Source organism: Elaeis guineensis, chromosome 3, assembly GCF_000442705.2.
Source record: "Elaeis guineensis isolate ETL-2024a chromosome 3, EG11, whole genome shotgun sequence".
Lineage (NCBI taxonomy): Eukaryota > Viridiplantae > Streptophyta > Magnoliopsida > Arecales > Arecaceae > Elaeis > Elaeis guineensis.
The window spans coordinates 128052332-128065372 of NC_025995.2; the positions used below are offsets into that span (position 1 = coordinate 128052332).

Consider the following 13041-nt stretch of genomic DNA (forward strand, 5'->3'; position numbering starts at 1 on the left):
TATCAATTATTCTTTTCAATGCGCCATCATTACCAGAAAGGCACCCTACATTAAATGCCTAAGGAACATGACCCACCAGTGTACAGTCCCCCCGAGTGAAAAGCGGGAGAGGAAGATGTTCAGTGCAACCCCAGATAAAATGGAGAATATCCGAACACTTTCATGAACTCTAGTGATCGAATCGATGGATCGATCCCTCAAAAACATCCCAGCTTAGGTGCCACAACTTCCAGATACAGGTTGGCGAAGTGCCGAAGATGGAAGATTATCCTAACCCAAGATAGGACCTTCTGCAAAGGAAAGCTTCGAAAATAATCCAATGACAAATGATTGAGGCCGAAATAATCGACGAAAATGGCTCGACGGTGATGTAGCTGAGAGGTCGACTCGAGTATCACCTCAAAAACCTTTGTCGAGTAAATTATGACCTTCGAGAAAGATTTAACTACCCCGAAGGTCTATCCGATGATGGAGGTCGGATATCTCTCGAAGCCCATCACTCAATGATCGTATGATTCTATGGCACCAAACATTTTGATGAAGACTCAAGCTCACAAAAAAAAGAAGGAAAAAAGAAAATGGAAGAGAAATAAGAATGTAACCATAGAAGAGGTACACATGACAAAAATTTATTTTTTTATTTATAATTTAATTACATAAATGGTGCCAAAAAGGCACCAGGCAGACAGTAACAAAAAGTAAAAAAGACGAAGGCCTAATCTTCATTCGAGAAGAATGCCTCCACTTCTTCATTGCTGTTTCTTGGGTGGAGGTGGTGGAGGTCTAGTCGTAGCATCATGTATCCCAGGTGGACCTTATAGTTCTCAAAGCTCTAGATAAAAATAGCGACGGAGGTGTCGAGGAGCTCCCCTCTGAAGGCCTTTGAAGTCTTATACTCCATAAGACAGTGGAGGTTGGCCTCGATGAAGGCCTACACGGACGTCCCTTGACGGACCATCCCTCCAGAGAGGGAGGAACCCTTGCCAATTAGTTTGGACTCACACGGGTCCTCGGGGAAAATGGAGCCCAACCAATGTTGGGAGGCTCAGGCGAGGCAGTCTTTACCCTCTTGGGTAGAGGCTTGGCCCTCAAAAGGGCCATCTTCTTCTTCACCACCTCCTTCACTGACCACTGTGATGGCTCCATTGTGGCAATATGCAGAAGGACAAGGAAAAATTCTTTGGCGAGTGCATCCGCCATAAGGGGAATGATCTATTTATATGGGTCCCAAATGACGCACACCTGGCAATCGAGTCACAACATGTGGCCAAACCCGAAATGCCAAACACCACAGCCATTAATTGAACCCTTATCTGTTCCAAATCTTGAGGAGCAGTCCATAAAATGCTTCATGACCTACTTCAATATGCCACACTGTAGGATGTGGTAGGCCTGAGATGATTCTCTAGTTTATTCTCTTGGAAGATTCCCCTGCATTGATGGCGGATGGAGTTATGAAGCGTCCTGTGGATGAGTGCCCAAGGGACCTGATGAATAGATCAGTAAATCGATCTCCTTCGAGATCTTGATCGGGATAACATCAATCATCTAGATCCTCTGAATGTATCCAAAGAAAACCTTGGGTTTCCTCCAAAGATCAAGCTAAAGTCTTCGGATCGACTAGATCCTGACTAATGTTGAGGACTCCAAAAAGCCCATGATAGTGATCCACGCCAGAAGGTCCTCTGGAGCAAACAACTCAAGGAGGACATCGGGATTCCGAATTGACCCCGTGGAACTACACTAACGTCCACCCAGCCACTTCTTTAGGCCATCGACGGCCCAAGACTCAGAAGGGCATCTGCCAACCTTAGAGTCACAATTCGAAGATGTGAAAATCAGAACTCAGCGACCATGCCTCAACATCAACAAATGCCCAAGCAGTCCAAACTCCCACCATCATCGATTTGATAGCAGAACCTCCTACAATGACTGACTTACCAGATGCTAGCTCAATATTGAGGGAGACCTAGCTGCGACAAACTTCGCGATCGTCATCAAATCATGACCAAGGGCTACCAAAGAAATTGTCTGACCCCGTGTTCAGTCGCTTCGGCATCGATGAAGCCTCAGCCTCATAATGACAGAGAAGCTCACTTCGACATGCGACTCTGAAGTCTGTTCGACAATTTACTTTCTAGTATGAAATACTTCGAATTAGAAAGTGGGGGCGTAAGTAGTGGATCATATTCAGTCTGTTTGCTAACATGTTCGAATTCCAAGTACGTGACAAATATCTGGCTTCACGATGTAGCTACTCGGGACATGAGATCCATGCAGCACCAATGCCATCAGCTGAAAGCCGATCATGAGAAGTCGGTAATTCGGCAAGGCTAGCATTATCAGTCTCTGGCCGATGTCATCTCCTTCTGCCCCGGCTCCTTATGAGCCTTCCTTCGGATTGGACAGTTCCAGGGACACTTGACGTGTAGATCTCGCTAGACTGGCACTTTGCTGCATAGGCTCACTACTCCTCCAGATGCGGATGACTGCTTCTGGGATAGCCAGCTGACATCTACTATTTTGATTCTGATAGTCACTATTCTAACTCCGACGAAATCCACTATACTGGCTCTGACAGTCATTATTCTAACTCCGACAAGTGCTAACCACCTGGTAGACTCTCTCCTATAAAAAGAAAAATGAAGAGAAGAATATGAGATTTTTTCTTTGATCTTTGAACGCTACACTTTTTCATCATCTTTCTTGACTGTTCTCCTTCTTCAATGCTGCTAACTTAAGTATCGAAGAATTTTCGATCAAAGAACCTCTATCTTCTTTTTCGATGTGCCAATTTTCTTTGTAGATGATCGGAATGCCGACTCGTTGCCCGCCTATCCCAGTGTGTTGCTCGTTCGGAGCCGACCCAATGGCTGTCTCATTCCCTCCGCGTACTCCGAAGCTATCCCACCGAAGGCTTGCGCTGATGAGCTTGGGTGGGTTTTGTGTGAGCTGTGACCCAAAATTGGGGTTGGGGGGGTTGGGGTTGGGGGTTGGGTCGGTGGGCAACCCTGATTGCAAAACATGTCGTCTTGGAAATCCGAAAGGTTCTTATCAAAAGGTCGGCCGCAGGCATATTTTAGCGATGGCGGCCTCGGCCGGCCCTTCCTCTCTGGTTCCTAGGGCTTTCTCCGCGCGTTGGGGTCCTCGTGGCGGAATCGGCAGCGGTCGCAGGCTCTTCTCGAGCACCTCAATTCCCTCCTCTCCGGCGCTGCTTCCCGGTTCTCATCTCCGCTCCTCCGCCGTTGCTCTCGCTCGTCGGAGGAAGAACGCCTCCACAGCACAGCCTTCGAAGCATAAGGTACAATAAACATCATCAATCCGAGCTGTAGGCTGATGAATTCATCATATAAGTCATCTATGATTTTTTTAGAAAGGGGAAAATGATCTTTCGTTTTCCCTCTCTCTGTAGATAATTTGTTATTTTACCATTCTTTTTCATTTGGGAAAACTACTGCTGTGCTTATTTTGGTATGTGCCAAATCTTTGTGAATTATGTGGCTCTTTTTTTTTCCTAGAAAATGCTGCAAAATGATGAGCATGAAGAAGAAGATATAGATGAAGATGCTTTTGAGGCACTTTTTAGTCAACTGGAAGAAGATCTGAAAAATGACAGTCTATCAGACGATGGCGCTGGTGATGAGATAACCGAAGAAGATATGGCGAGGCTCGAACAGGAGTTGGAGGAAGCACTCGGCGATGGTCACTATGATGATCTTTCAAGAGTTCCAGCCGACGGTTTAGACGGTGATGATAAATCTGATGAAGAAGAGAGAAGGCCACAGCTCAAAAATTGGCAAATGCGGAGATTGGCTCGTGCCTTAAAGATTGGTCGCCGTAAGACTAGTGTAAGCACCCATGTTACAAATCCATGGCTTTTGTCATCAATTATGTTCCAACTAGATCACATTCTTGGCTTTTATGGCTTCTTGATCTTTTTTTTTTTTTTTTTTTAAATTTCCTTTCCATTCTGCTTGTCTTGGATGCGTCTTAATGATTTTAATGGTCATGATCGAGTATGTGCTCATATCTGAATATCTGATCGTTCGGAAAGACTTAATTATAAAGGTTGATCCTTCTTATTTTTCTTGTCTAATTCCATCTGTTATGCTTCTCTTTTCAGATAAAAAGTCTTGCATCTGAGCTTGGGCTAGAGAGGGCTTACGTGATTGAATTGCTTCGTGATCCACCTCCGAATCTTCTACTAATGTCTGCTTCTATACCGGATGAAGTAACACAAACACCTTCTGTGCCTGGAAACAAGCAACCAGAATCTCCTCCTATGACAGCCATTGATGCAGCAGAAAGTAAGCCTGAGGCAAAACTTCCTGTTCATGTAATGCGAACAAGATGGTCGACACAAAAGAGATTGAAGAAAGTGCAAGTCGAGACTTTAGAAAGAGTTTACTCCCGAACAAAACGTCCCACGGTGAGTAAAACTTCTATTTTGTCTATAAGTTCAAGAATTTTCCTGAGTGTTATAAGCAAGTGATGTGGCGTACATCTAATAGTTGACACTGAATTTGGAAAGTCAAGGCACTGACTTTGAGGCATGGGTAACTTTTGCTTTGTTCAGCCCTTTTATAAATGGAATCTTGAACAATTACAATCAACGGTATAATGATGGCAGTGCTTCCTTGCTGTGGATTGAGATGATCATGCAACTCATAATTTCATTTGTTCCAATAAGCTAGTGCCTGATTTATAATAATTTAAAGCTTTTAAAAAAATGTGCGTATGATCTATTTCTACTCGAATGAACAGGAGTATCTGCATGTTTAGTCTATTGATATGTTGCTTGTTGCCTTTTCTTTTGTATTACCCTGCAGAATGCTATGATCAGCAGCATAGTACATGTGACAAATCTTCCATGGAAGACAGTAGTGAAATGGTTTGAAGATAAGCGACTGCAAGATGGTGTTCCTGAGCATCGTGTACCCTATCGGAGATCCACCCCTGAGACCATCTCTACTAGTTGACTGAGGGATTACTTGTGAGTGATTGAAGTCCACTGGATGCCTTTTGTGATTTTATGTTGAAATCTCTGTTTTCAAGACTCGTAGTTTCTTCAGGATCTATACTGCTGGAAAATTCAAAGAGCTGCAAAGTTGATGGGTTCAAGCAACATCGAGTGACAACTGGGATTGTAGTTGAATGAACCTATGGTTGAGATATAGCTCCTGATGTAATGTCTCATACCTTGAGTTCTTCACTAGGTTGTGCTGCTAATAGTAGTTTTGATGGCAAAACTTAGGTTCGAGCATTGCAAGCCGATTTTTCAGGTTTGCTTACTGTTTTACAATGTATCTAGTCTTGTACTGATATTAAAAAGTTGTTTTGCCCCCTTCCTGCCACTGTTAGAAAAGTCAGAGGAGAAAACTTGGAGAATTTAAGTCGGCTGTAGTTTAACATGTTTTATTGATACTGGCCTGAGCATGGCATATCCTTATATAAGTGATGAGACATTTTCAAGATAAGAAAGTTGAGTTTTCAAGGAAAAGATTAGACATATATAAGAAGGATTTACCCCTTATTTTAGGTATGACAAAGTGGATGACACAAAGTTGCATGAGATGGAGAGTTCTTTCTTTGTATTTGTATTGGGGTGCCCTATATTTCATGTGTGATCTAAGTGTGATAATGGTGTAATGGATAATCAGAGCAAAATATGTTGTAATGAGATGTAATATCCGATGATTAAGTGGGTTTAAATGCTAATTATTTACATTGTCTTCTTCTTTTCAAAATACTAGAATGTTCTACACCTCTTATGTTGGTGACATGTCATAACATGATTAGTTCCAATGTTGGCATAACTGAAGTTTGTATATACTCTGTGTTATAAAATTTCAGAGATTATTCTGATACCCTAGCTTCTTTTCTTTTTTTTTTTTCCATTTTCTATTTATGTTAATGCTGTTACACTACTAAAGTTTAGCATCATGGCTGTTTGAACAGTTGGTAAAGATTCTCAACCTTGTTAACAGGCTTGTCGAATATTCTGGTGATCTTGTAACTTTCAGTTATATGGACTGTTTTGTGACACCAAGTAGTTTGCTTCTGGAGCTTTCTAAGCCTTGTGGTGCTGTCCACTTTGGACATGTTGAGGAGCATCGGTTGCCAACCTGCACTCGGCCGCCGTCCTCCCGGCCAAAAAATAAAGGAGAAAAGAAAAATAAGAAACATTGATATGTTGGGAACAAACTGAAGATAGAAACCTTATCAATTCCTACAGACATAAAATTCAACTTAGGATAGGACTGCAAAATTATTGCATATGAGTATTAAACTGAAGATTGCAAAACTATATCGTACTACGAAACTGAAGAGTGCAAACTCATTATCTCTGGCTTTGAAATTGAATTTCAGTTGATTAATATTACTTCAAGGGACTTTAAGGTCGAATTTTATGTTTCAAGATTCGGTAGCTCAAGGACATGGCTTGATCAAAACTTTTAAAAGTAGTTTTAAATACCTTGGGGCCTGAATGATCCTGTACCACTTAGTGGTTTGGTCATAAAATCTAGAGCTTTTTGTAGCTGGGTTTGATCTGGATGGTGGACCATCTGCTGCAGTTTCTGTTAGCCCTTCTTTTTTTTTTTTTCTGTTGGGGGGTGGGGTGGGTACCCAGTTTCTGTTAACCTTTTGATGTTAACAAATTAAATAGCCTAGTGTAGGACATACCATACCATAACCATGAAGCTTTATTCCCAACTATTTGGGGTCGGCTAAGAGTATCAACATCTTTTAAGAAGTTTTACTTGGGGCAGAATGGGTATAGTTAACTGCTAGTTCAGATTAATTATTTAGGCATTTGGCCAAAAACAAGGAAAAAGAAAAAAAGTTAGTTTGTTGGAACCAATTATTAAGACAGAAATTATGTCGATCTTGAGACATGAAATTCAACTGAAGGATTGGACTGGAAAATTGTTGTATCTGACTATTAAACTGAAGACGGCAAAATTATTGCATGCGATGGGAAACTGAAGACTGCAAACACATTGTTGTCTTACTTTGAAACCGAATTAGAATTGATTTAGTTACGGGAAAGGACCTGGAAGTTTGAATCTGTTTCAAGGACATGGCTCGATCAAAACGCTTAAGAGTAGTTTTGAACACTGTGGGGCCTGAACTATCCTGTTCCACTTGGTGGTTTGATGCGGTGTGGACAGAAAGCCTGGAGCCCTTTTGCAACTGGTTGTGATCTGGATTGTGCATGCTCTGCATCCAAACTGGAGCATCTATTGTAACTTCTGTTAACCTTATGAAGTCAGTCAATTAATGTTAGTTAAGAGCACCAATACACAATACCACAACCATCAAGCATTGTGCGTAACTTTTTGGCGTCTCCATCTTTCAAGAAATTCTACTAGATGTAAAAGAGGTATGGTCAAGTATTAGTTCTGAGTAATGATTTAGGCATGCGGCCAAGCTTAGCATCCGTGATGCTTAAAATTTCTAATTTTGAAGTATTCTACATCACATGGGGTGGTCAAGGTTGGACAAAATCAAGTATATTTGGTTTTGATTCAAAATCTAATCCATCATTTCTTGGCCTCTCATTTTGGTCTTTGATTATAAAAGAACAAGATATTAGGTCAGCACACTCAACGTCTCCATCTGCCAAGGAAGACTATAATGTCTCTTTTAAGTGCCAAAACCGGGAAGGCTTGGATGATGCTTGTGTTTTTTCAGTTAATGGCAACTAGAAAGTTCAAAAATTCTTTAAAAAGAAATAAAAGAGCACAACCAGAAACTCCAAAGCATGCAAAACTAGACGTATAGGAAATTTGCTAGGTAAAAGCTTGGTGCCGAAATTGGTTTTATGATCCAATACTAGGAATCGAATAGCATTAGCTTAAGTTTTTTTTTTCGCTGCCTAATCTGTTTTCTTCAGATTGCAATTTAAGACACAATCTTGAAACCAATATAATTAACAATTTCTAATGCAAGGTTTGTAGATCATTACCTGGTCATCTATTAATGTTTTAGAAAAAGGCATCACATTCATTTATTTTTTATTTTTTATTTTTGGTTAAAAAGGCATCACCTTTATTTGAAATGCAGAGTTGCCTCTGGTGAAAAGTTTTACAGTTTCTTGCTTCCGTCAAAATCAATATCTTCTTGTTACCCCTGATATAAAAAAGTTTTATCAGATACAAATGGTCAAGGAGTTCCATCTTGGTATTACGTATTTTTCACTTGCTAATGAGAATTTAGAAGAGTTTGATCAATGCCCATCATTGTATAAATCTTTACAGGCCATGAGAAATGAACCGGTAAATCTATGATGTTGTGTTCTTCATTCAGGGATTTATCTTGCAGACTTATATATATATATATATATATTGAGAAAGATCTTGCAGACTTATATTATTAAAAGATCGTGGCCACATGGCTCCGGTCCAACGAGTCCCACCAGACACGGACGATAGCTTGGCATAAGAAATCAAATGTGCCGCACTAGTACAGTATCCAAAAAACCATCGGACCCAGTTTTTCCCAACCTTGATGTCGCTATCCGTCGACCATTCTGTCCGCCTCCCTATTTGTCATCTTTTGAATGCTGTTTATATATTAGGAGAAGTCTGTGGGACAATCATGTATTATTCTTCTCATTGTAACTCTCCTCCTTCCTTTCATCACAGAATTCTGTATCGGAGAGATAGATGGCAGGGCTGCAGAGATCTGTTCAGACCTTCAGGAGGTCTGGGTCATCTGGTTTGGTATGGGATGATAGGTTCTTCTCAGGGGAGCCGAATGAGATGAAGAAAGAGGAGGAAGGCTTCGAATTCGGGGAGCTGAGGCACTCTCAAAGCGTCGGATCCATCGGGATGATGAAACGTAGCCGCAGCAACGGCATGCAGCCATTTCGCACCGCGCACGTCCCACCTTCCATGGATCCACCTTCTCCTGAGGTCTCCGGCTGCATGCTTTGTGGAATTTTTGGGAAGCAGAGGAGGACCAAGCCATCAAAGCCTCGAAAGCACTAGCCTGGGATCGGCGATGGCATGTCATGTAAACCCTTTGGTTGGTTCAGCTTCATTTCTGTCCACATATATATATATATATATATATATATATATATATATATATATATATATATAGATAGATATGTGTATGTCGTGATGAACTAGTTTTTGGTGTTGGAATGTTGAATTTTTGAGGCTATGAATTCTGGATGGACGCTAAAAGCGTTGTTTGTCTCTACCTTGAGATCTACAAGGGTTAGTTTCACGGGTTCACCCCGTAGGAACCAGTGTCAACCCTTTCAGTTTCCGTTGCTGTGGCTTCGTTCATGTTGGAGAGCCATGGGGTGTTCTCGGTGTTCAGAGCAAGGTTTTAAATCGTTTAGGATAGGAGTGTTCAGATTTCTCCATGGCATGGGAGGCACCACATCCCGGCGGCTGTGTCTCGATCGATAGATACCTTTCGTCTCCCTTTGCCACATCTTTCCCTTCATTCCCCTCTCTCCACCCCTCCCTTCTTCCACCCCACCAACCCCCCCCTCTTTTTTTTTTTTTCCTTCCTTTTTAATCTTATCTTCGTTCCTTCTTTTTTATTTTAAATTTGTTTCCTTATCCTTTCATATTGCTTCTTTTGCTTTTTTTTTTTTTTTTTTTTGTTCTTCATTATATCTTTTTTCTTATCCATTTCTTTCCCCTTCTTCTTTATTTTTAATTTTTTATTCTTCATTTTTTTTCTTTCTTTCTTCCTTCAGCTAAGTTTCTGAATTTTGATTTCATCTTGATCTCTTTTTTTTTTTTTTATAATAACAGGGCAAAATGGTCAGAACTCTCTCCATCCTATCAAGATTTAAAATGTTGATACCAAAAAAATTACTTGCAATTAGTAATTCACGTGATTCTTCTATTAAGGTCTGTATTTTCCTTGTATGCATATATGTAATAATTTTCTTCTCTTTTTTCGGAAGTACACGGTGTTTCCATCTGGGCTTTAAAATAGTGTTGCTTTTTTCCAATCAGATTTCCCTCTGTCAGTGATGCACATGGGGGCGGGCTTCGAACTGTCTTACCGGAACAAATAAAGCTATCAGGATCTCTCTCTACGGTTGTAAAGTGAAATATGAGCCTGCAATTAGCATTCTTTTTAAACCAGTCAATTGAAATCAGCTCAATGCGCTTCAACCTATTTATTTGAGGATGGCATTTGGGTTAAAGATTGTCTAATTAATATATGATGTTAATACTTTACAATTAGCTCTCCTGAACTGTGATGCTAATTTTTAGACTTGTACGAGAGAGAGAGAGAGATGATGGAAAATGAAATCATCGATTAAACTAAGGCCAGTCGGCAGGCAATTTGTTCTAAGAATAATCACTGGTTGTATCATAATACTTCATCTTTATGGCGTGCGGTTGATTTGATATACCCTCTGCAAGGACCTGAACTATAGTACAAATCGGCCGATTTTTAAACATTTTGTTATTTTCTCATAATGATGATGCAGATGTAATTGTCACCACCGACTTTGTCATTAATATATTGGCGTCTGATGCTCATCTAACTCATCTAGCTAGCAATCAATTTTAAGATCGTCACCACATGCACCTGATGTAAGACACAAGCTGCCGCCCATAGATTAATATCGGACATATTTGTGGCGGCAAAGTGACATGGTCCCTGTCCAGAATGTTCGATATTTTGGGAGATGATTCCATTGGGAGTTCCGGTTGCTGCTGGGCTCGCCATTCTTCAAAAGTGACGTGGTTTAAATCCATCCTTCGCTGGGTTTCGTCTTTATTATTTTTATCTTTGTTCTAGATCACGTACTGTGATTCCACGTCGACCCGGGCAACTGAGGAATTGGCGATTGGTATTTGCCTTCTCTATTTCACATCTTCTCGTAGTGCATCTCATTGGTATGAGACAAACCATTCATATACGCCTCTCTTTTCACCTAATAAATATACGGATGGCCGCACCCTTTTTCATCGTAAAAGTTAAAAAAATAAAAAAAAAAAAAATCATGTAAGGTACCAAATAGTAATTACTGTTGAAAAATTATCTTTAAATAAAAATGTTTAACAGGTAACCATGGCCCATAGGATCAACCCTAATAGTAAAATTATATAATTGCGGTTGTGATTGTGGCTATTGAGAGCTACGGAAAGAGCTGACAAAGCAAGGCTTCTTATCGTTATCCAGGATATTGATCGCAAAGAGGAACAGGCTAGGTTTTCGGATGAAGACAGAGACCTCAGAGATACTTTCAGAATAAAACTTCATCAAATATATTGTGCGGTGGAAGTACATTGGAGACAAAGGGCGAAAATCAAATGGCTTCAGGAAGGTGATTGCAACATATTGTTCTTGCGCAAGTCGGCAAATTTCAAAAGGAAATTGAACTAGATTCCTTCAGTAGAGTGGAATCGGATGGAGTTCACACATAAGGAAGATATGAAAAACCCAAGGAATCTTTGGTTGACCTTGATCGGCAGAAGCTCTACCCTTCCGTCCCAAACTATATTGGCTCTCTAGATGGCCCCTGCATGTTAGAAGAAGTTAAAGCGGCTGTTGATAGCTTCAAAGGTGACAAAAATCTGGGACCCGAGGGCTTCACAATGTCCAATTCTATCAACGGTTTTGAGACTTGGTAAGAAAATGACCTCTTTGCCCTAATTCCAGCAACTTTATGATTGCAAGTTGGACTTGGGAAGATTGAATTATGCCATTTTGTCACTCATCCCAAAACAAGATGAGGTGAAAACTCCTACAGACTTCCGGCCTGTAAACCTCATCCATTGTTGTATTAAAATCCTTACAAAGGTGCTGGCTAACCATCTTCATCCTTTCCTTCCTGAACTAATTGACGAGGCACAAACAGCTTATGTCAAAGTGAGATGCATCGTGGATAATATTCTGTGTGCCAACGAGATCCTTCATCGTACAAGAAAACTTAACTCGCGAGGATTTGTTTGTAAGCTTGATTTCATGATGTTGGGGTAGATCCTCGGCTCTTGCTCGACTAACCTTCTCCCTCGCCTCCTGACCGACCAAGTGCACTGCACCGATCAGATTGCTATGGTCCAACCCGATTTGGATCGACGGTCCTTGCTCCAATCGGCTTTCCACCGATCAAAATCGATGATACTTCACCAACTAAAGGCAACGGGCTTAGCCAAGTCAGTACTAAGCTAATTTGGATTGACATGCAGTCTATATACGATCTTCGACTAGTTGATGACATTCGGCGCATAGCCGATTACTTCTTCGGTGTCCTACCGACTATCCAGTCAAGTAGCACTACTCCGCGGACTCACTCATCTGACTTCCGAATCTCAAGATGCGGGCATCAGATGAATAGCCGAACGCTAAACGTGGCCGTCATGCTATTTCGTGAGATTACATCAAGTCACATCGCTCAAAAGTTATACCTTGGGCGGCTGGCTGCGTGCCATGATAGGAAGCCATGAGCTCATTAATTACATCACACATGCGGTAGCGTCCGCCGCCGTGGCCATCTGCATGCCGAATATAATGTACGCCCTCCGTCAGGACCATTTAAGGATGCCCCATGCACCTCCGTATGATGGGACACGCAAGGAATAACCGCCCATCCTTCCGCCTTTGACTTTGCTCCTTCTATAAATAGAGGTAAGCGGGGACTCCTCTAGGCATATATATTTCACGTGTACACGCTTGAGACCCTAATGCCAAAACTCTGCTCCACTCTCTATCGAGCGATATCTCTAACTTGAGCATCGAAGGATCCTAGCCGGAGCAACCTCCGACTAGGGATGCAAATGGGTAAGATCGGATTCGATCATGAGTGACCTCGGTCCGATCTAGTCTCTTGATCGGGTTCTAATGTTGGATCCAGACCCAACACAATTGAAAATCAGATCGGACCGGATCGGGTCTATAATCAAAAAGTCTGCTCCATTAGATCATTTGGGTCAGATCGGATTCAAATATAATTCGGTCCCAATCTAAAAATTTTAGATCCAATTTGGGTTCAAATTATGATCAGACCATGTTCACATAATAAACCAACATATGCGAAGTTTATGACAAAAA

General features: G+C 41.2%; 2 protein-coding genes and 1 long non-coding RNA gene across 4 annotated transcripts; all 3 read left to right on the forward strand.

Moving 5' to 3' along the window:
- Window positions 1–2854: 2854 nt before the first annotated feature.
- LOC105040183 (protein OVEREXPRESSOR OF CATIONIC PEROXIDASE 3) lies at window positions 2855–9210 on the forward strand. Of its 2 annotated transcripts, XM_010916596.4 has the most exons (5): window positions 2855–3301; window positions 3519–3848; window positions 4124–4429; window positions 4830–4993; window positions 5073–9210. In XM_010916596.4, the coding sequence occupies exons 1-4, from the start codon at window positions 2870–2872 to the stop codon at window positions 4977–4979; spliced, it is 1218 nt and encodes a 405-aa protein (XP_010914898.2). In that variant the 5' UTR covers window positions 2855–2869; the 3' UTR covers window positions 4980–4993; window positions 5073–9210. The 2 variants fall into 2 exon arrangements, with proteins under 2 accessions (XP_010914898.2, XP_010914896.2); XM_010916594.4 differs by having other exon boundaries at window positions 4830–9210.
- Window positions 8670–8993, forward strand: LOC140856367 (MAPK kinase substrate protein At1g80180-like). Its single transcript, XM_073253473.1, has one exon. It carries the CDS (start codon window positions 8670–8672, stop codon window positions 8991–8993), a length of 324 nt encoding a protein of 107 aa, XP_073109574.1.
- A 563-nt stretch (window positions 9211–9773) lies between the features above and the next one.
- LOC105037751 (uncharacterized) lies at window positions 9774–10439 on the forward strand. The gene is made up of 2 exons (XR_830614.3): window positions 9774–9878; window positions 9987–10439. It is a non-coding gene; the product is annotated as an uncharacterized lncRNA (long non-coding RNA).
- Window positions 10440–13041: the final 2602 nt, after the last annotated feature.